The sequence below is a fragment of the Juglans regia genome, chromosome 5 (genome assembly GCF_001411555.2).
Source record: "Juglans regia cultivar Chandler chromosome 5, Walnut 2.0, whole genome shotgun sequence".
Taxonomy (NCBI): Eukaryota; Viridiplantae; Streptophyta; class Magnoliopsida; order Fagales; family Juglandaceae; genus Juglans; species Juglans regia.
Genome location: NC_049905.1, coordinates 9,227,521 through 9,250,929, shown reverse-complemented (window position 1 = coordinate 9,250,929; position 23,409 = coordinate 9,227,521). Strand labels below are relative to the sequence as shown.

Here is a 23,409-nt window from a genome sequence, read left to right as displayed (position 1 = left end):
TTATGTTCATTCAGAAAGGTTTCAAGAGCAGTTGCCAGGATAATAGCTCTTACACTTGATCTGGAGGTTGATTTCTTTGACAGGCCACAAATGCTTGGCGAGCCAATTGCAACCTTGCGCTTATTACACTACGAAGGTTGAATCTAAGTTCTGTTCTTGAAGAAAATGTTGAACCCGGCCTTGTTGTGCAGTTGCTAATCTATGGAAGGGTTTTTTTAGGTCAAGTTTCTGATCCCTCAAAGGGAATATATGGAGCTGGAGCTCATTCTGACTATGGTTTGATTACCCTTTTAGCAACAGATGACGTTGTAGTTCTCCAAGTAAGAATCCTGTAACGATGATTTTTTTAAGGGTGATTATTTTGTAATGTGATTGGCTATTGCAACCATGTTACTTTTGCATCCAGATATGCAAGGATAAGGATGCTAAACCTCAGATATGGGAATATGTGCCGCCATTGAAGGGTGAGTAACTGTAGCAATTTTGGAGGTTGGGATTCTTCAACTTTAAAACAAATTGAGTCTGATCGATGCATAAATGCTTAAGTTTAGTTTCTTTTGGTTAAACATTATTCTCAAATTTTGTATGAGTTCTATCAATTCATATCTGTGAACAAACATGATTCTTAGTTCCTTGCCACTTAATGAAATATTATTATTCTTTTCTTATCAAACAAAAGTATATATATATATATATATATATATATACATACACTTTCTCGAAGTCCCATCGTATTTCTTTTGATAAGTTGACCTCTCCCATCTTGCATATTAATTATTAAGTTTTCTATACGCTGCGATTTTTAATCATTTGCTTTTGAGGATGCTTAAAGTCTCAATAAGAAGGCAAAAGAGCCTTTAAAGTCAAAATGGAAAATATATCTATGATGTTTATTTCCATACAAGCATTACAATTTTCTCTCATATCATGTATTGAAGATATTGAATAGAATTACTTATAAAAAGAAGATATTGCCTAGAATTACTATGCATTTTGATTTGGTGTTCACCCCTAGTATATTTGTTGAGACTACATTAGTTTATCAAGTTTCTTAGTGTGTCAATTTGTTTCTTGCAGTTACACCTTTGTGTATGTTGAAATAAAAAATGAAGGGGAAGATGCCTTCAAGCCAGAAATATTTGGTGATATCATAATTTTAGAACGACTTTTTCTGATTCTACCAGCTCCACTAATTTAAAGCATCACCAAGGTTTAAATCATTTGCTTCTCCTTGATGACATATTTATGTAAATAATATTTCTAATAATCTCTTTTTTTTTTTTTTTTTGCCCTTTTCTTCTTTACCTATCAAAAAAAAGAAAAAAGGTAGATGAGGTTGTGTTATTCACTTGATCTTGTTCTTCATTTGAGGAATTTGACAGGAAGGAAGGTTGCTAGTCAGAGAGATGACCTTCGTGAGCTTGTAGAACATTTTAATGGAAGTATTTTTCCTATTACTAGGACAAAGATTTACATTTTTTGGGTTTGGTTCACCTATATTGGGCCTCCTAGGTATATATATTATAAATCCCTTTGATAAACTGCATGTGCTTAGCTCATTATGGATCTGCTGGTAAATTGTTACGAAGCTCATTGTTGGATCCTGTGTAATATACAGGAGAGCTCTTGCATGAGCAGAGTGGTGGATGAGTACGAAATTTATGTCCTGATACTTCAGTAATCGAGTCATCTCTTTCTCCTTTAATATAAGCTGATTTCTCTCTTTTAAGCTCTAGGTCATAGCAGCAACACACATGAGATTCAGCTAGGAATTCCTCCAAGACGCCACCAGCTCAAGTTCTATCATTTTCCCTTTCTTGGTTTTGGCTTGGACAGACCATCCTCTAGCCTTCTCCCTCATGGTACCACTTCCTTCCCTTTTTCTTTATTTTTATTACAAGGAATGGAATCAATTAGTTGTTGAATGTGAATGAGTATTAAAGGAGGTGGTGTAGTAGGTATGTATTGCACGTGTCGGACAGAATGTGTTTAGTTTTATGGCTTATGGATTGATGTTTTATGAGATAATGAAGCATAGTAGTTGGACAGATTATCTCGTTTGGAAACTGTTTCCATGTAATGTATATATGTGATATTTAGTAATTAAAGTTAGTTTGAAGTTAATAAGTTATGTTTGTTCAATGGAAGGTCTTGAATGAATATGTACTGTGTAGTATTTTTGGGCTAGCTTTTGTGTAGGAATGGAGGAAGGGCTTTTTACATTGAATTTGAATTAAATTGTGTAGCTTGGATTGATGTTAAATTTAAAATGGGCGTTTGGATGAAATGATGAAGTTCTTGGATCTTTGTAATGAACTATAAAGTGAAGCATGAAAGCTCACTTGGAGGCTTACTTTGAGAATTAGATATTAAATGGAGTTGTATTGAGAAGATGCAAGGGATGTGCAGAGCCATGGATTGGATGTAATAAGTTGGAAATGTGGGACTTTAAATGGGTATGCAATAAGTGGGTATATATGCAATAAGCTCACTTGGAGGCTTACTTTTGTGACATTTTATTCGATTTTCATTCTCAAGCTTGGTTTATCTGGATTTTTTTATTTTAGTTTTTTTATTCTTAAGCATATACTATAGTCCTTTCATTTTAGTTAAGGAGATCATTATATGGTCATATTAGGAGTAGAGATCTTTTTTGAGAATGTCAAAAGAACTATAAACTAATTTGTAAGGTAAAATTTTGTTGGCGTGTTTTTTTTTTTTTTTTTTTAATGTTGTGAAAACCCTTTATACTCACCGGAAATAAATTTAAAGCATTTGCGGCAACACAATGTCGCTACAAATACTTAATTCCAGCGATTTTTGCATGCTAGGAATATATTCTGCCGACAATAAATTTAAATCGTCAGAAATACTTATTTTTTGAGTCGATTTTGATAGTTTTTGACGATAAGAAAGCATCAGAAAAAAGTTTTACCAGCGATTTACTTAGACCGTTGGAATAGATTGTTTCATTTGTAGCGATTTATTTAATATTTGCGACACCCAAAATTCGCCGCAAATATGTTTTCCCAACGATTCAATGGGCAAATCGAATGGGCATTTGCGGCGTTTGAGTTAATATTTGCGGCGGTTTTTGCAATTCGCTGGTTTAACTTATAATTGAGCAGACAATTACAACAAACATTTGGGGCAGTAAAAATCATCGAGAAATATCAAATCCAGCAATTTTAAGGGTTATTTTTGGTATTTTTTAGCACTGAGAAAGACTGTTTTTCTTGTAGTGAATTTGATAAATGGGATGGCTCCATTTGTTTTAAGGATACTAAAAACTCAATAGAAATAAGCACTAACAGCTATGGAAAGAAAAATCTATTTGTAAAGTATAATTTGCCAGTCTTGTTGTTTACATATCAAACACATCGTTGGTATTGAAGTATATCATATCAGTAAATGTAAAGGAAAATGATCCACTGGAACAACATATTAAGGGATTTTTCTCTTTGAATTATCTTAAAGTGTACTTGCAGGAAACTCCTTGCCAAAAACCTATGCATCCTTGGGATTAGTCGAGATGTTTTTTTCACACATATGGTGCCAATAAAAAAATATAGACATGATTTATCCACAAATAGATATCACAAAAGTAAATTCACAAATGACATGATTGATATAATAATTGCAACACTACAACACGTGTCATCCTAAGAGGTTTCCAATTCACACTCCACCTTCCCATTCGATCAAATCAATTTTTTAACTAACTCGTGTCCCTCACGTGCCACCACTGTAGGCGTGAACCACGTTGTTGCCTAGCTCCTTCGCAGTCTTTGTTCTCGTCCCCGACAACTTTGGTTTGGTGTTCTATAGCATTTACCTCAATCGAGATTTTACCACTCAACAACAATCCAATGACAAAAAATCACCGAGTGGTTACTATTTCTTGGCACCAAGCCAGAAAACATGGATCAGCTTCTTGTATCCATATCTCACTTTGTTTTTATTTTATTGCTATGTATTATCTTGTTTGGGGTATTTGTTGGAGTCCCCCTCTCTCTGGGTTTGTATTATATTTCAGTTTCAATATAATGTTTATCTTGCCCATTAAAAAAAAAAAAAATAATAAGAGAAAAACCTCTCTCTCTCTCTCTCTCTCTCTCTCTCTCTCTCTCTCTCTCTCTCCCTCCCTCCTGTAGTTCTAAGAACCTCTCTGGCTTTGGTTTCTTTACTCATTTGTAGCTTCTGCTAAACCTATGGCCCAACAAGAGGGCAAACTACCACTACGAGATGGAGCTTGAAGTGGATGCTGGAGCCAGAAGTCGACGACCTTGTTTTTATAAGCTAGCCACATACACCCGCTTCAAAATTTACATCATTTTCATCAAAATGAACTATTTTGGATATGTAATCCAACATTATTTGCTGTAATTTGTCTTGAAATATTCTTGCCTTGCTAGATGTTTATTAACTATTTCCCTCCTCAGTTTGCTTGATCTATTAGCTTGCAAGGTTTGTCTCCTTTTCAGTTGAGTCTTTTCTATTTTAATAGAATAATGATATATACAAATATCAAATGTCTATTTCTATTTTAATAGAATAATGATATATACAAATATCAAATGTATAAATTTTATGCATGTCGTTTGTAAAAAAATATATTTCACCATTCTTGGTGGAATCTATTTCATTTTATAAAAGGCTTGCACAAGACTAGTGCATTTGAAATTTGCCCTTAACATTACTCGAATTACGACATTTTCTTGAGGTTTAGAGATGAAGATACTCCGAGACCTTCATCGATTCCCTCTATTTTTCCTTGATGTGAGTCAGAATTCTCCCCTTTCAAGATGATGATATGCTATAAAGACAGGAAAACATCTCTACCAAACTAACTCAATTCGATTCGCAAATCAATGGTTTTTTTCTCAAAGCCATACTTCTTCCAAGTGGTGCCTTGAAGAGCTTGTGAAAGTTATTCAATGAGGAGAGTGTGGATAGCTTGTGTTGTACCAAAGCCAAATATTAGCCCTATGTTTTGGTTGTGGACAGGTAGAATGTAAATTAAATAATTAAATAAAGAGAAATACTTGGTTTAGAAATAGGATTTAAAAAAATTGATTGTAAAAATTTTTTTGTTATAAAAAAGATTTGACTTACCACATTAATTCAAGCTAATTTATGAATTAACTTTTGTAAGACTTTTTGTAGATTTAGCAATTTTTAATTAAAAATTTATCTATTTTTATCAGTTTAAATGATCATTTATTTTAAAAAGTTCAAAAATTTTAATTATTCAATTTATATTGATGAAATACTAAACGTATTTTTCAAAGAATCTGTTTATCATTCGTCTTCCCATCAGTTTAACACTTGCCAAAATATAGTGATTAATGTGGCATCCGTATCTCTAACTATAGTTTTTTAAACGTTCCGTGCATGCCAGTGATGCCACTACAAGAAACAAGGTCTTTCCCTGTGCTAAAACAAATAACCCCAAAATTCACTGCAAAAGCTCATTCTCGGCGATTTCTACTGCACTGCACGTTCGTTGCAATTGTCTACTCACTTAAAACTTAAACCAGCGAGTTGAAAAAATCGTCAGGAAAATTGATTATTTGAAACGATTTTTTTCGCTGCTCATAATGTGAAACTACGCCGCAAATAACTTTCGAATTCAACAATTAAATCGTTGGAAAAAAGTATTTACAACGTTTTAAATCGTAACAAATACACAAAATATCACCGCAAATAGCGTTTATTATTTCCAGTGTGTTCAAAAATCATCGTATTTAAGATTATTCTCGACAAATTGAAATCGCCGCAACTAATTTAAGCGGCGAGTTCAATTCGCCGAGAATAATGAAATCCCCTAATTTGTTCATACTTTTGTGGCGAACAAAATTCGCTGCAATAGAATATTTGCACCGAATTTTGTTCGCCGCAACAACTTTAAGCAACGTTTTTAATTCACCAAGAATAATCCAATGCCCTTTGTTCATAAATTTGCAGCGAATTATATTCGCTACAATAGAATATTTGCACCGAATTTTGTTCACCGCAACTACTTTAAGCGGCGTTTTTAATTCACCAAGAATAATCCAATGCCCTTTGATCATAAATTTGTGGCGAATTATATTCGCTGCAATAGATTATTGCCAGCAATTTGTGCTCGCCGCAAAAAATACATTTCATATTTAATATTTTTCCCAGCGGTTAAAATCGCCAGGAAAAGCCTATTATTCCTGCATCCGAGCCAGTATGCAGAATGCACCATTTTCTTGGGTACCTAATTTCCTAATCCAACTCACTTATAATATTACCAAATAGTACTACCATACATCGTAGGATAAACCAAATTAACTTTAATCCAATACTTGTAACCATGATAGCATATATATAAATTCAATCATCCATTCAAGTACATCAGCCCCTTTAAGGTTACTATACACTAGCATATGGTGCATTAATGGAAGGCAGTGAAGTACTACAAAATGGGAGCAGCTAATGTCTCTTACAAGCATAAAGTAGAAGCATCCACAATACAAATGGGAGCAGTTAAAATTGCCATGAAACATTGGTGGGTGGAGTTCCTCCGCAACTTCGCACATCGTTGATTTGCGATAACCTGGTGATTGAGCGGCAAAGATCCAGCTATCCGGAACAAGGTTATCAAGTATATATACACTGTCTTCTACATTCACTGGGCAAAGAAAAATCCAAGTTGGAAATCTCCAATAGATTGTTTTTCATAAGTTGCACACGAACACATGCAGAAATTTTATGTATCCATATTATTTAAAACCTTTCTTTATATTAATCTTCCAGAATCTCAGCCCAAACCAAACTTGTGATATAATATTACAAGCAAGCCATATGCTACTTCAATGTTTTTAAAGCTATGGATAGTAGAAAAAATAAATGCAAATATCAGTACTAAGTAGCTTAGGATTAATAATAAGCACATATAATGTAATTGAATTTTATTAATGTAATTGAATTGGCTTATAAAATTCAATTACATTTTAACAGATACCAAGTTATATTCTCTCATCTTTATGCAAAAGAAACTTGCATGGGTATTATTCGCATGTATAGAGCATCTCTACTTATGATCAAAATCGCTGGGAACTAAAACTTTCCAAGATGATTTATTCATAATGTCACTAATGAATTCTGGGGATTATTCATTGAGAACTTGATGAATTTTCATTAAGATCATCGCAGGGCAACCAGCTCTTGGAAGGGAATCTGAAAACACTATAGCATACACTAGGGACATGGAAGGTTATATTATAGACCTACCTATAAGCTGGTTAAATGTGCATTCATTCTGGGCTAGCTACCATGCATTCTGGAGCTAGCCACCTATAAGGTTAAATTAGCAAAACCCAAGAAACAAGTTTGACCGATAGTGATGTTATGAAGTATCAGTTGGCTTGGTTGGGGTAAATATAAATGCATGCATCAGTTTTTAGAATATCCAGAGATCTCCATACCTCCGTAAGTATTTTGTTCTTGTTTTTCCTTTTTCTTTTCCTAATTTTTTTGGGTGAAGGGTGAATGGAGGCCATGTTGAACTCTGACCTACACAATAATCTTCTCTGAAATCACTTCAGGATCTAGCTAGTAAAACATTACAAAATCCCAATGCATGTTCAGCGAAATGACCGTCCGTAATTGTTCAATAGATTGGTCGGTATAAATAAAGTGTAAAACACCATTTATCAGAAAATAATAAATTCACTAATGATGATGATAATAATTATAATAATAATAATCATAATAAGATTAATAATATTAATATTAATAACGCTACTGCTTTTACTAACTAGGGCCATTAAGGAAGAAAAAACAAATAGGTAAGTTCTAATAGATAAACATGTAATGGGCAAGTGGAATGCATTCGAAAGACAAAAAGGAAAGTTTGGTCAAGGGGAGCTGTTAGTTTTTGGATGTGCCCAAAACCATTTGAATGAGGGTTTGATTACTATAAAGTCAAGAGATTTTTAATTGTCTTATTTTTGCTCTCTGACTTTTACAAACTTTATCAAGATTTGGTCGATGCCCAATAATTCACATAGTTTAATGCATCTTTATGTACCTTGGTCACTGCCTTCCATCAAATATTTTAGTGGAATTGGTACAGTAATTTGAAGTCTAATCTTCTACTTATTTGAAGCTAACCGAGAATTAAGCAACTGTTATCATTCTAAACTAGAGTTTGATATCACATTAACACACTTGTTGAAGCCACACATTTCCAATGATTATGTCATACACAAAAGGCAACCTAAACTTCGATGATTTAATGTATTATATAAGCCATACATTAAATATTCGATTGGCATGCAATCATAGTCCTGAATTAATCACAGAAATTATCTATATATATATATATAATGAATACGGAAATCATCCTTTGTCTTCATTTTAGGTCCATATATATATATATATATATATATATATATATATATATATATATATATACGTACTAAAACAATCAATAGTATTTAGATGAAAACGGCGCCCTAGCTATTATTCATGATCTACATGATTACATGTAGTCAAGTTAATTTGATCAGTACTGCTTTATATACCAGCAATGTTAATGCAACTAAAGCTAGCAAACAAAAAAGACAACAACAACATGATGAGCTAGCATGTGTTTAACATATTCATTGATGGAGAATCAAGACATATTTAATGTATTTTGGTAATTTCTGCTAGCTTTAAATTCTGAAAATTACATATAAATAAGTTATGGTACAAGACCCTAAACTAATACAAACCCAGAGCATATAAGAGATCAAGTATCAAAAGCAAGTCTAGCTAGCTAATCTACCCCTAATTTGTTCTACAACAAATTAAAATAATATGGGGTTGCCAGCTTAATGGATATGAGAACATGTTTAGAAAATATGGACTTAGTATTTTTTACACAGAGCAGGTACATGCAGTCTGTTGTGGGGTAAATGGGGCTTTTTCTATATACAAGAAGGTTGCATTTGCCCTTCCATGATTAATGTAAAGGCAGGCCCTAGCTAGCTAATTACTAATTTAGTGAGCATGCACTTAAAAATGTTGAGTTTTTCAGTTTATCATGATCCCTTCTTTATCACTTCATGAGAACTGGAAACATGATCATCAATCTTTAAAAATTTTTGGGGTCATGCTTGGGGAAGTCAAATTTTTTAAAAATTTCATCAAGATTTAGTGTTTTCCTTAAAGAAGTCTTTTTGTGTTAGCCCCACAAAAAGACACACACACACACACACACACACATATATGCCAACTTTTCAAGAAAATTAAAATTGTTTCTTGGATGTCTTCAGAACTACGGAGATTCAAGGCTTTGAATCTCTTGGTGACTGCACCAGGAAATAGTCCCAATACAGATGGAATTCATGTTACCGAAACACAAAACATTAATTTCCAAAACTGTGTTATCAGAACAGGTACACTCCAAAAACAATTAAGACTAGAAACTTGAGATTATCTATAATTTAGTAACAACTAATTACTATAAGATGTATTGGCAAAATATCTATTTTTTACAATAAATTCTGAACTGGGTGGGAAGTAATTAGCTAAGAGACATTTTATTTGTGAAAGGTGATGATTGTATTGTGTTCAGCCGCTGGGTCCACATGTAATGTTCGAGCCACGGACATTACATGTGGACCACAAACTGCAGATATACATGCAAAATTCCTTCATTACAAAGGGGTAGGTTTCACAACTGCACAGCTAGAAATTAGTCTACAAACAAAAAGCTTTGTAGAGTAACCCTCCCTGCACTTGATGCACCATAGATTGACAGGCTCTGAGAGGAGAAGGACTCTAGGTTGTGATTTAAATAAAAGAAGGAAGAAGATTGTATATATAGACATGTATTTTTTGTTCAATGTTTTCAATGTACCAGTAGCAAAACTAAAGCGATATTGCATTTTTTTCACAATCTTTTGAGATTATTAATTTACTATGTATTATTCAAATTGGTGTTATGAATATTCACATTTGGGTGGAACTTGCAAATGACACTGACTTAGATTCCCATAGCTCTAGTCCAAATGACCAAGAACAGGTTCGATTGCAACATGAATTCTATTGCTTACTGTTTGGGTGGATTACGCTGGTACTCAACAATACTGATATGTGAAGTTCAAGAAAGAACCTAAGCATTATGAACGGAACCACTTCTAAAGCACATCAAAGTAGGTGGACAAAGCACGGTTTTGTTTAAATAATTAACTTTATTGTTTTGTTTTTTGTATGTATAAAATTTGAAAAATGAAAATACATATATATAAGAACTCGTGAAGAAAACGTGGATAGCTGATTTTGTTGGCATGCAACAGTTCGAAAACAGAAAACAAGCATAATGAAGGAAAAATAGATAAATTAAAATAGAGATGAACTGTACCCAAGCTATACTTCACATTAGAGACCCATATATATAATATATGTATATATAACTGTAAGAAGCAAGTAATTCACCCAAATAGTGCAGCAAATAGAAAATCTAGTGAGGAACATGCAAAATAGCCAAAATATCCAGGCCAATGTTGGAACCAAATGAGGTACAAGAGTGTGGACAAAGGAAACTATAAAAAACTGTACATTCACATTTAAATTACCCCACACATTCCAATGATCAAAAGAAATATATATATATATATATCACAAAAAGACTAAAAACAAATAATAGAAAACAAATGCAAAACAATTCAGTACTTAGCACATTAAACAAGATGCACATCTAATTAATTGGCCACTTTATGCCAATCACTATCAATATTAGGAAGATCGCCTTTAATAAAACACCAGTCATGAGATGGAGAAAGGAACATTCTTTAATTAATTGGCACAACTTATATTGCATGCATTCTTTTTCTTTCTCTTTTTCTTCTGATGTTATGTTATATTGTAACCCAAGAAATTTTCTATCACACACTACTGGAAAACATTACTGGAAACCCACAGGTTATATTTAGATTAGGAAATTTGAAATTCAAATCTAAGTTACACGAGTTTTAGGTGACCCATAATGTCTGATGTTATCATTGTTACTATTGAACACCAAGAGTTAAAATTATAAAAGTTCAATGGTGCAAAAACCATGTACTAGGTAATTAAAAGTGGGTCATATGTGACATACCAGTTTTGGTTTTAGGGTATATTAGTAATTTTTCCTAGTAAACTTTTTATTTTAGAATTTATATTTATTTGAGTATAGTTTTATCAGAATTTATATTTAATTTATCTCTATATTTTCTATTATAGTTGCTATTTATGATTTGTTAGAGTTTTATTTTAATAAGAATTTCTAAAGTGTATCAGATTACGTTCGCTACGATTTTTGTTTTGAAATTTAGAGTTTAAATTTTTATTCTAATCTCCGAACCTCATCTCATTGTTAGCCTCTGTTTGAAAACTGCAAACCATCTAACCCGTATACTTCTCAGTGATTTTCGCTAGCATCCTAGTGGAAAATCCTACTCTGTTGCCGAGTATCTCCTATACTTGCACGTCTCCACTCTCTTGCACGTGCACGTCTATGCTCTTCTAGGGTTTCTCTAATTCTCTATCATCTACCATTATAAAACGTGCTTACCCGTACATGAGAAGACAAACCTGTGAGCTGCGATAAACCCCTGTTGCCGAACCAGTGCCATCGCCCTTCTCCTCGGTAGCCATCTCAGTAGGCGCCAAACCTCTCCTCGACGCCACAGAAACCGCCGACCCTCAACCCCCGCCGAGCCACTCATTTCTCCGGTAAGGCCTCAGCCGCCACAGCTTTCTTTCTCTCTCTTTTGGTTTTGGTTTAGTAGTTCCTCTCTCTAAACTCTCTCTCTCTCTCACTCGGTGCCGCACCACCATAGAGACTCCCCTTGTCGCGTCGCCGGTCACTCCCTGCAACCCAGCACCACCGTCGCCCTCAGCCCTCTCGGTGAGCTTCTCCATCGCGACCCTTCTCCCTCTCTCAAACTCTTTTTTTCTTTTCTGTTGTTAGCCGTAATATCGGGTTCTAGAGGGAACCCGTGGGTTTTGATGGGCCTTGGGCCCTAGTCCTTTAGGCCGTATGAGGTTGGGATGGATTTGGGTTTAGTTTCCTGTTTGGGCTCATGTAGTATAGTATTATACTTATGGGCCAGAGTTTTTAACCCTTTTTACAGATTATAGTGATATTTATTTGAGCTTATATTTTAGACTTGATCTCATTTTATTTCAATAATTGTTTTAGTGATTTATATTGAGTTTAATATTACTAGTTGAGTTTATTAAATAAATATATTTAGTTAAAGGTTCTTTTTAATAAATGTTTAAAGAATTGGAAAGATGTTTTAAAGTATAATTTTAAGTCTAATATTTGAGTTAATATTTCTTTTGTCAATTTAGTAAGATCTTAATAAAATTTCTATGTTAAGAATTTAATGGAATTTATTAAGTTTCTTATAAGATTTAATAATTACGTTAAGAAATGAAACTTAGTTTAAGAATTTAAGTTTTTGTGAATTATTTAAAAATAGCTCAAGTATTTCTACTAAATTATAAATTAGTATTTTAAGTAATTTAAATACTATGAATTATTGATTTTAGTGTTAAACAAATATTGGTTTGACTATGTTTTAGAATTCCGAATTTAGTTAAGTAAGATATTAGCATTTATTTTAGTTCCAAACAATTTAGTGATAGTTATTTATTGAATATAGGTCTCAAGTTACGAAGTATTATTCAAGAAGAAACGCATCGAGGCAAGTAAATTTGATCATAAATTAAGATCATCCCAGTTAGTTTATATGTATGTATTATTCAAGCCAGTTCTTCGATAGCCATTATTTATGAACCGCTCATGTCATATGCAAGCATGTCATCCAGCATAGCATACAATCATGTCATTCCGCATCATGCTTAAATTCAGAAATTATGATTTATGTATGTAATATGTCATGCATCTCATGTGTATAAGACACGTAAGCCATCTTAATTTCAAGTGTAAGATAAGTTCAGATCAGTTAATAAGATGGCCATTCAGATGCATGGTACCAATGCAGTCCAGTTTCAGGGTGGTGTGCAAGCCACGAACTCAGTCGTGGTCCACCATAGTATGCTAGAATACTATCAGCAGTTCCCCTTGCTGCAGCGGGATGTGGAGCTGGTGCACAACCTTGCACACAGGGTTAAGTGTGTTGGCCAGTCAGATAAGTAAGATAAATCAGTCAGTTAGTTCAGAAAATTCAGTCATACATAGCATAAGCATTAGCATGAACAGTCATAAATTTTAAGTTCAGCATAAAAGTTCTTATGAAAATTTTATGTTTTCGTTATGATAGATTTCTTACTGAGTCATCGACTCATTTTAGTTTATTTTCATGTTTTTAATTACCCAGGTGAAAATGATGATTACGAGCAGGCAGGCCAGGAGTAGAAGGAGCATTTTAGTTTTGTTCAGACTTTTTAAAATAAAATGTGTCTCTTATGACGAATTTATTCAGTTATTTCTTTAATGTTTTTGGGAAGACATTTTTATTAGACCTTTTATTTCATAATAAATCATTTCAGTTTATTTTTCAATTGTGAAATTAGAGAATCGCTTGCCGGGTTTATTTTTCATGAAAAAAAATACGTGACACACCTAGCCTACGGGAATGGGGTGTTACATATCAATTCATTGTGGTTATTAGCTTGAGAATGCCAATAAGCTCGAAAATCTTCTGTGGATTATAACATAAATTTCAACAACACTTCCTTTGGTTAGTCAAAGAATGGTGGAAAGAATTTTACAATATGTATACCGAATGATGAAAATTAAGCTGAATACATGAGACAGCTTATATATAACGAGAATTTAGAGAATCTTTATCATGAATAGATTTTATGATACTTAACTTTGTTTAATTTGATACTGCTACACAACAATAATTGTTACATGCTAGTTAAAGAGAAGCAAATTAGCAAGTAATATTTCTCCTAAGGGAAGTATGAAAATACTTCATTTATTTAGATATGAGTAATGTTATATATAGTCTCTATGTATACAAGCATTATGAAGTCTCTTTAAAAAAATATATATAGGACTCATCATTTTCTTGATATTTTCATGTGAATCCCAAATTCGCTACATTTATTTTCAAAAAGACGACGTGAGACTATATCTAACATACTTTAGATATTAATTCAAGAATCAAAACTTATTAGACACATACTTCAAATCAAGATTAATAAGATTCTCTAGTACAATGATCATTGATCCCTAATATTTTCTGCAACTAGGATCATGACTAAACATGATTAATTTACAATACTTAATACGTACTGATGATGTTTAATTACACTGTTCATGCCTCAACGCCAACTCTGCTTAGATAGGAAAAATCATACTCAATGCCAAAATCTTGCCCTATGCATATAATATATATATATATATATATATTTTTAAAAAGTGGGCACAAACCTCTCACACCAAACGAGCATTTAGACATTCAACGGGACAAAGACTCGAAACGTTAGCACTTTATGATGCAAATCTTGAATTTCACAAATATAGAAATGAAACACAGTCCAAATGACATGCCATCACGGATCAGGACAGTAATAGAAAAGTGGACTGTTCAGAAAACAATTGTTTATGCATTAACGATCGAACATGTAAATTCATTTGGGTGAAGATCACATCCAAATGAAGGGCATGATTTTCACTTGTAAATTTCATTCAAAGTAGAGTCTGGTATGGTGTACGCATGATGGAGAAAGCTGAGATCATAGATAGATATTAGAGACATAGGACACCCATTTTGAGGTAAAACATACATATAAATGGAAATAAAAACAAATGCTTCATTTGATCTTTCTTTCAATCACTTTTTATAATATTTTTATTAAAAAAATTTCTATCTCAGATAGAAATAAATGTGTGGATATATCATACAGAAATGAGAGGGATGGATCTAAGTATTTGTATATATCAAAAACAGAAAATCGAAGTGCAATCAAAAATTGCATTTATTCTATATGGATACAAAAGAAAAACTAGCCGTACAAATAATTCATGATCAGCAAAACAATTCCCACAAAAACTCTAAGAAATGCACATTCAAACAAAGCAACATTCTTCACAGAAATCACTTAATTACATATTAGAAGGTACCAAAAAGGGCCATAAACGATAACAGAAAAAGGCTCTGTTTTTGCGAGAATATCACCCACGAATTATGCCTTTCATGCTAATATCCACAGCTTAGACCACCACGTACACAAAAGGAAGATATACAAAAATTAAACCTCAAGGAAGAACATGGGAATCAGAATGACAGTGACAAAAAATTATTGTACAAACAAACATGAAGGGATTGAAGCACTACAAGAAATGCATGAAGCTAGGTGTCTCTGATAGAAAAATTAGACCCCAAAATTACCCTGCAAATCAGCACAAATCGTTCGCAAAATGAAGCCCAATATGGAGGCACTATGCCCTGATTTTCTAGAGGCAGGAAACGACTCGAAAATGAAGCGATACCGCCGGGAAAGTCAGAAGTCCGTGGGCAAACTGGGGTACGAGGAACGTGGATTTGCAGGTGGGCTGTCCATGGAGGAACATCAAAGTATAGGGGGAGAAGGGTCTGGAAAAATGGGACACCGAAGGTGAACAGAGGAGTTGACGCTGTGAGGCCTACAAGTGGCATTCCGTCTGTCGCAAACAGGAGTGACCGTCGGCATAAACAGGAGGTCGTGGAAGCGCCGGGATTGTATTTGGTGAAGTGGTTTTCTATTTCTGGGTTTCGTCGAAGTGGAGAAGAACAAGTGGGGGGAAAAAGCTTGGGGGGAAATAAACTTATTTTCGTGTTTTGGCGCCCCACAAGAATCCCGACGTAAATTACAGCGTCGCAACAAATTAAAACCTTTTCCTGCGCACAAATTCGCTGCCGAAACCAAAACAATCGCTGCAAAAAAACCCTTTAAGTGAAGTCCAGGACGGAAATCGAAGTTCACTACTCAATGCGATCCGTGCATGTGCTGTTTGGACGGACACATACCTTATAATCCAAGAATTCTGAAATATTCTCATTTATGCATACATATATATATATATATACTAGGTAAAAGCAACATGCAATGCACGTTTGCTTAGTCTACATTTAATTTTTTTTTGTTAAGAACTAATTTTTTATTAATAAGGACGTAATGTTTTGGTTAATTAAATAACGATGTAATATTTATGTAATTTATAAATAATTACACATAATATATTATAAGAAAAGAGTATTAATAGAAGCTATAACATGCTCGAGTCGACCTCCATCGCGTACCCATCCTAGAGGGTCTAGTTCTGCCACTCAACTCCATCTAGGATTATATCCTTAATTCTCTATTGAACGACCACGTGTTTCCTCATAATTTCAACTTAAATAATTTTTTGCATTCCTTTCTCCCACTTTTTTTATTTTTCCACGTTGATAAATCACTCTTTCACATTGGTGCATTTGAAAACCTCTTATGCACGACTTTCTCCCTCTAATCTCAAATGGTGCCACCCTCACTTTCTCATGAATTTAAATGAAAGCAATAAATCTAGTCGGTGTCACCATTTACGTACTTCTTTTATTAGTGGATCAGACAAAACAAGCACCTCTATTTCTGCCAGTTTTCCATTATTCTCTTATTCTTTAAATAGAAAATTGGTTTAAAAATTTATAGGAAAGTGACTCCTCTGTCTCAATTGGAGCATGTAACAATCGAATAGCCAAGTTTTGGCCACTGCAGAAAAGTTTGCAGTACAACAGCCATCCAAAGATGTTGCTGTTTGGACCTTCTCAAGGAACCCTTGTTTAGGACTTTAAGACCATAGTTCCGAACACACAATCATCCTTCCAACGACTCAAATTATCCAAGTGTTATACACTCTTAGGACTTGCAACAAAATAAACTCCGTTAACACAAGGCTGGAATTACAGCACATAGTGTATGAGTAGCATTGTCGACATATTATTTAAATGTGATCATGAGAGAATAATTTTTTTATTAAAAAAAGAAAGAAACAAGTCTAACATAGGAAATCAGATTTGACACTATCTTTAGAAGCATGTATAGGACCCAAACATTAGAAAAATGCCCAAGAATAGAGCAATGACTGATGTTTGTTTTAGGTTACTAAGAAGTGTTCAGTAGTGAGGTTAGGGAATCAAAGTTAGATGATCATACCCTTGACGTTCAGATGTTATGCTTTTCTCAAAATGATTTTCAACATATATACTATGTTACCGTCCTTTCGTGTAAGCCACTTGAAAAGTCTACAAAAGCTTTAATTATGCTATGCGATTTGCATGCTCATGCCATGAAAGCTACAGAAAGGACGCTGAAAGGTGTGTGGTATGAGCCTGGGTCAAGGAATGTGTATGGGATGGTGTTTGGGTGAATTGGTGGAATAGATATTGAGTTGATGAGCTATAATTGCAAATATAAAAGAAAAAATAAGGTAGAGATAATTAGAGCTATCTCAAGAACTCCAACGACAAGCGTTGATGGACAAAAAGTCTTCTCTATTCTTCATTATTCAAGCCAAGCCAAACCATATTTGATATCTTTCTCACAAGTGCTTTGTACTCTAAACAGAAATAATCAGAAAATTCAAGCTAGAAACACACACACACATATCAATATCTATACTAAAAGACCATATTTAGACTACATCTTGTAAAACAAACTTACTCAATTAGCCTATTATCCATCCAACAACAAAATGAATCCCATACAGAGACATATCCAGAATATAAATACCAGCAAAGAGTTAATCAGTTATAGAGCTCCATAGATGGTCTAACCTGTCCGCTGCAAAAAGGTCCAGCGCCAATACCAATTGTAGGAATCCAAAGACACTGAAAGAGATTACCAACAACTTAGTAATGACACCGACTAACAAGCAACTTCAAAGTAGCATGAAATAATACCTGATCTGATCTGATGCCACCTGATCAAAGCCACTGGAGAATTTCAATCAAATCATATTTGGGTATATCATCATAAGGAAACATTTCAAAAAAAGGACGGTTGGGAGGAGGAGGTTCTGGCAAAGTATCAACTATGGATCTATATTAGATACATGTCTTCTCAGGATAAATTATCTGGAAATGGACTTAGTTCAATGTCATTTCTCCAACAAAGCCAGTACCACAGCTTTGGGGGAAAAAGGCTATGAGACATCCTGGTGGAAATCAGATAAACTATTCTCAAGAATTAATACAGAATATGAGTCTAAACAATTTCCCTCATAAGTCACAATGTTAAATGGGTTGGAGGGAAGGATGGACTCCATTAAGGAATACCGTGAGATGTAGATATGGTTATGTACTGAAAATCAGAGAACGAATTGTGACATTCACAAAGATCGGGTTATGCTAGATTAAAAGATCAAGTTAGTTCTTTTCCTACAGAGAACATATGAAGATCTTTTAACAATTCATAAACATAGATTATATGCCAAAAGAACCTGTTTACTATCCATCTTCAAATTCAACAGCTTAGCATATAATCAACATCAAAGCCTATATCATTAATACAAATAACCCACCAGGTGAAATAGTGAAAGATAAAAAAATCCATAACCCTCACAACCACATTTTAGAGTCACAATCTTATTGTGACACAATTAAATTTCCAAGAAGAATGAGGACCCAATTATCAGTGAGAAATGAGAATAGCAATTATGTGTGTGCGAGAGAAGTATACAAAATAACAGTCACAAGCTGTACCTGAAAATGTGAACTGTTGAGGCAGCGACCAATTTGACAGAATAGAGGGACCATGCAGCGTTGAAACTCTGCTCCCTGTGTGACTTCAAGAACTTCCTCCAATTCACCAAGGAACATAACCTCCTTTGAACTATTAGTTATGGGCCAATACTTTAAAAGACCTCGAATCATAGTGTCAGCCAACTTGGCATCTTTTTCCACAAATTGAGTAATGCAATATGACAGTTGCTGGTGGTACATAGATACACACTTTGGCTTATGAAGGGGAATCAAAGCATGGACAAGGAATAGCTTGTGCTCCTCCTTCAAAGGTAAAGCAAACCCATTAATTATATTGCCCAATATTTCAAGCAACTCAGCAACCCCATTGTGCTTCTCTGTCTCAAAGATGAACCGATAGAAGATATTATTGATAGCTTTCCTAATGAATGGCCGATGCACCATGAACTTACCATAAACGCGGTGGAGAATTGTTTTTAAGTAATCCCTCTCTCTCTGATCCTCAAAATCAAACAACTCAAGCAATCTCAACACAAATGAATGATCAATATATCTTTTTGCAAGCTTGGCATCTGTCTCCGGTGAAGCCACAAATCTCAATAAAAACTCGTACACAATCTGAAGATGAGGCCAAGCAGGTTCCATGGTCGGTTCCTCCTCTTCTGGGTCGTACATTTCTGGGACCTTGCTATCCTGATTTGGAAACGGAAATGTTTGAAACAAATTCGCAGCAACCATCTTCGTAATTCCTTTGAAATAATACTTCAAAGCCACTGGGGTGACAGAGGTATGCTACTTTCTGATGCCACCTGATCTGCAATAATGAAAACTAACAACTCTTTACATCAGAGCAGAAACAGGAGGCAAAATGACGGCATGTAACGCGCATAGGACTCAATAGTTCATCCTTTTGGCAAGAAATAAATCCAACTCAACAATAATACCTTTCGACTCATCAAGCAGCCCCATAAGTGCCTTGTCCTCTTCATTCCCTTCAAAAGCTTCTCCTAGCAAAGTATGAACAAGATGAAAAAATTATTATGTTAAGCTTCCATTTGCAAAGTGCAACTGGAAACAAACAATAGAGAAAGAAATAGCTTATAATTATTGTCCTGAAACGTGTGTAAGAGCTCAGAGCTCAATCGAAAATAGATAGAATGCTCCGAGCACTGAACCAAAACGCTCAGAGCTCTAAAATACATCACAAAAAAATTGTTATTTCTCCAGAGTTTTGGAGAAATTCTAAACATAAATTCGGGACCACCAACATCTCCCACGTCCTTCTTGGTCTCGCCGTCAAGGTGCACACGTGGCAACCGCAGTCGGTACGGCGAGCTCTGGTGGGACACCAACACCACCCGCGGTTTCGTCTAGCTCGAACCCTAATCTCAATATCTTCGTGTAGCTCATCAGATTATGTTGAAAACCCTAATTGACGGGGGTTGATTGCTCAAAAAAGAAAATGAAGTAGTACACCACAAACTATGATGCTCCAGATCAACAACCCCCAACCTCGCATCGAATCCAAATCTTGCGAACCATCGGCCACGAGATTTTGCATTTTCGGAATCAGACAAACCAATCGAAACCAATGAAAATCTCGAACAAATTCAAATGAAAAAGAAAAACGGAGTAGAGTGGAAGAGCAGGGAAATACCTTTGAAGGTCCAGGAGTGATCAGAAGGTTTAGATGAGATGAGATTGTCCGGAAGATCAAGCTTGCCTTCCCCATTAATGAGTCGCAAGTGAACTCTTTAATAACGGAAACTCTCATTCTCAAAAAAAAAAATAACGGAAACTCTCATGTGGAAGACGAATCGAGAACGATGAATACGAGGAGGGATTGGTGCTGGAAGCGTTATTTTCCTTTCTCATAAATTTTCTTTCACAGCAACAGACACAAGTGAAGTTCGATGGCCAGACGGATTTAACGGAAAGTTAACGGGAACAACAAAATTCTGTTAAAATAAAAAAATTTTGTTTTATAGTATTTTTATATATATAATAAGATATGTGCGCGCGCACATTGTATGTATGTGCACGTATATATATATATACATACATAAATATATACATACATACACATTTATATACATGCACACACTTTTTTTTTATCAATTATGAGGGCACGAGCTAAAAGGAATGTTGAAATGGTGCTTCAAAAGACTTGTTTTTGACACAACAATTTCAGAGTGGAGAGACCATTCAACCAAAGACATATATCTACTCCCTTTATTTTTTACCATCTTAATGAAATTTATTGTTCTTCATCTTAAGAGCAAGCAAACAAAAACAAGAATGTCCCATCAAGTCCCTAAGATTCTATTTCCTTTAATTCTCCATTTTCTTTATGTTCACTGTGTAAGACTTGTTTGTTGAATCACAGATATAGGCGTCGATCTATATGTCTGTATCTCCAATTGTAAACTTTACATGCTGCAAAATCTTAGCAAGTGTGATGAGTTTGGTCTGTCTGCATGTGTGATGTATGACAAGAACTTATACATAAATAAATATAATTTATATTCTCAATAACTTTGATTACTTAATTGCTTAGAATGACTTACTATCTTATTTTCCATTTGAATTGTAATCTGCAGGTATGAAGCCAAGTTCATCGATATGATCATCAAAGAAATTTTGCATCAATTACACCCTAATCAGTTGAATGTGGCCAAACAGTCGATAGAAATAGATTTTCGTGTTGTGTAGATGAAAGCCTTATTACATCTGGAAAAAAATTATGTTTGCATTGTTAGCATCCATGGGATGAGTGGAATAGGTAAAACAGTCATAGCAAAAGCTGTTTATAACCAAGTGATGGATTTGAAGGAAGTAGTTTTTTTGGGTTAATTACACTTTGCCCCCTCCAACTATCACCAAATTCACAATGTGCCCCCGAAACTATTGATTGCATCAAAGTGGACCCTCTTACTTTTATAACGTCCCAATCCCCCCCTTCCATCTACGATGAGAGTTAAATCAAACGGAAAACTCACCCACGTGCTTCTCACATGCTAATCCTTCAATGCAAAGACAAAATCACCCCTCACTCCATCGGTTTCCATTTCCCCAAACTGAACTTCATATTCAAAAATCCCCAAATCCGAAATTCGAAAACCCTAACTCGGAAACCAGTGACCATCGATCGATTGTTGTTCGCATTGGTGTTCGTTCGTCCTCGCACCAATCTTAGTGGCTTCATAAAATATTTTCGTTCATCTTCATCGAGTTGGTATCTGTCTTCTTCGCGCAGTGGGTGTCGCAGATGTGAGTCCATCTCAAAATGACTTCATCTTTGTCTTCATTGAATTTGTATATTTTTCGTATAAAACTGAGTAATTTTGAATGTCAAAGTGTACTGTTTTTTATTATGTCCCCCTCCAATATTGCACATAGGTGGGTCCAATGTTGTATGCTTCCTAATATGACGCTAGTGCATTGTTGAGTGGCATTAGTTGTCCCAGTTTGAGAACACAATAACATGAGTGTGTTGTTGTTATCTTTATTGTCGGGTTGTGACAGAGGGACCACAGAGGTGGTCTCTTGCATAGGAAAATGACCAAATTTATCCGTTTGGTCCAATAGTTTATTTTTGTTTACTTTATGGTTGGTCTAATAATTGACTACGGTCCATGACTAATTTAATAGACAATATTTTGTAGGATGGCTACGAGGAATTTGTTATTTCAAGTCCATCATGATGGGATAATTGATAGGCGGTAGAATGGGGAATATGTTGGGGGTAAGACTGATGTGTACCATGAACTATATGATGAGGATCAACTATCATGGATTGAGATACAGACGATTATGGCCAAGTATGGTTACCATCCAGGTGACCTAGTCTACTATAGACACCCTAGCTTGAGGATGCACAATGGTCTTAAATTGCTTACATCTGACCATGATGTGCTGTCTATGGTGGCTGCGCTTCAGGATCAACAAGTGGCTCATTTGTATCTTGTGTCTCATTCTCGAACTTCAGTGCACCAGTCTTCTTTGCATGATCATCATGTCGAGGAGGATGTGAGTGAGGATGAGGAGGAAGCAGAAGCACGTCGCCTTGGACTTAATGATCCATTTTGGAAAGAAGTGTTGAGTAGTGAGGATGAGTTGTATGACATTGATGTCAATACAGTGGGAACATCGAGGTCAAAGCCTGCACAACCAAGGAGTAAAGGTGTTGAGTCTCAAGTGACAGTTGATGATAAAGAGCAACAATCTTCCTCAGATGCTGAGGATGAGGAGGATGAAGGGAGGAATCAAGACAAAAGTGGTCCAAGGTGGCCAGAGGAGGATGACATAGGTATACTCTTCTATTTTCTTGTTTATTATTTTAGTGTTCATTTTTCAGAACTTGCTAAACAATGCTTGCTTTAACAATTAGCAGGTAATTGTTCTGATATGACACCAAGTGACATCCTTCAATCTCCTGTCCATAGTGGTGACGAAGGATATCATGATTTTAAGTTTCCCGAGTTTCAAGCTGTTGACTTGGAGAAGCCAAAAATATCTGTTGGAATGAAGTTTGGATCTACAGCACAGTTTAGAGAGACAATAAGGAGGTTGAACCTAAATATAGGTAAATCGATAAAATTTGCAAAGAATGATGGGGATAGGGTTACTGTTGTCTGCAATACCCCTAAATGTCCTTACCGGGTTTATGGGTCTTGGATTAGAGGGCAACAAACTTTCCAGATAA

The 23,409-nt window shown here is 34.9% G+C and overlaps 1 protein-coding gene across 5 annotated transcripts; it reads right to left on the bottom strand.

Moving 5' to 3' along the window:
- Positions 1-6,325: 6,325 nt before the first annotated feature.
- Positions 6,326-20,565, bottom strand: LOC109022272 (serine/threonine protein phosphatase 2A 59 kDa regulatory subunit B' gamma isoform-like). Of its 5 annotated transcripts, none has more exons than XM_019005153.2 (6): positions 20,362-20,565; positions 19,649-19,711; positions 18,705-19,533; positions 17,904-17,923; positions 17,778-17,831; positions 6,326-6,658 (listed from the first exon to the last, which is right to left on the bottom strand). In XM_019005153.2, exons 3-6 carry the CDS (start codon positions 19,440-19,442, stop codon positions 6,628-6,630), a joined length of 843 nt encoding a protein of 280 aa, XP_018860698.1. In that variant the 5' UTR covers positions 19,443-19,533; positions 19,649-19,711; positions 20,362-20,565; the 3' UTR covers positions 6,326-6,627. The 5 variants fall into 5 exon arrangements, 3 of the variants coding, with proteins under 3 accessions (XP_018860698.1, XP_018860682.1, XP_035546262.1); XM_019005137.2 differs by having other exon boundaries at positions 18,705-19,518; XR_004801573.1 differs by having other exon boundaries at positions 6,646-6,658; positions 17,904-17,936; positions 18,705-19,518.
- Between the last annotated feature and the right edge of the window lie 2,844 nt (positions 20,566-23,409).

What these genes read in the sequence shown, in the direction of transcription:
- LOC109022272 (XM_019005153.2), bottom strand. Translation starts at nt 19,442, where the DNA reads ATGGTTGCTGCGAATTTGTTTCAAACATTTCCGTTTCCAAATCAGGAT. An exon ending in TCAACAGTTCACATTTTCAG is followed by an intron (nt 17,924 to 18,704) that starts GTACAGCTTGTG and finishes GGCTTTGATCAG; the next exon opens with GTGGCATCAGATCAGATCAG. An exon ending in GTGGCATCAGATCAGATCAG is followed by an intron (nt 17,832 to 17,903) that starts GTATTATTTCAT and finishes AATCTCTTTCAG; the next exon opens with TGTCTTTGGATTCCTACAAT.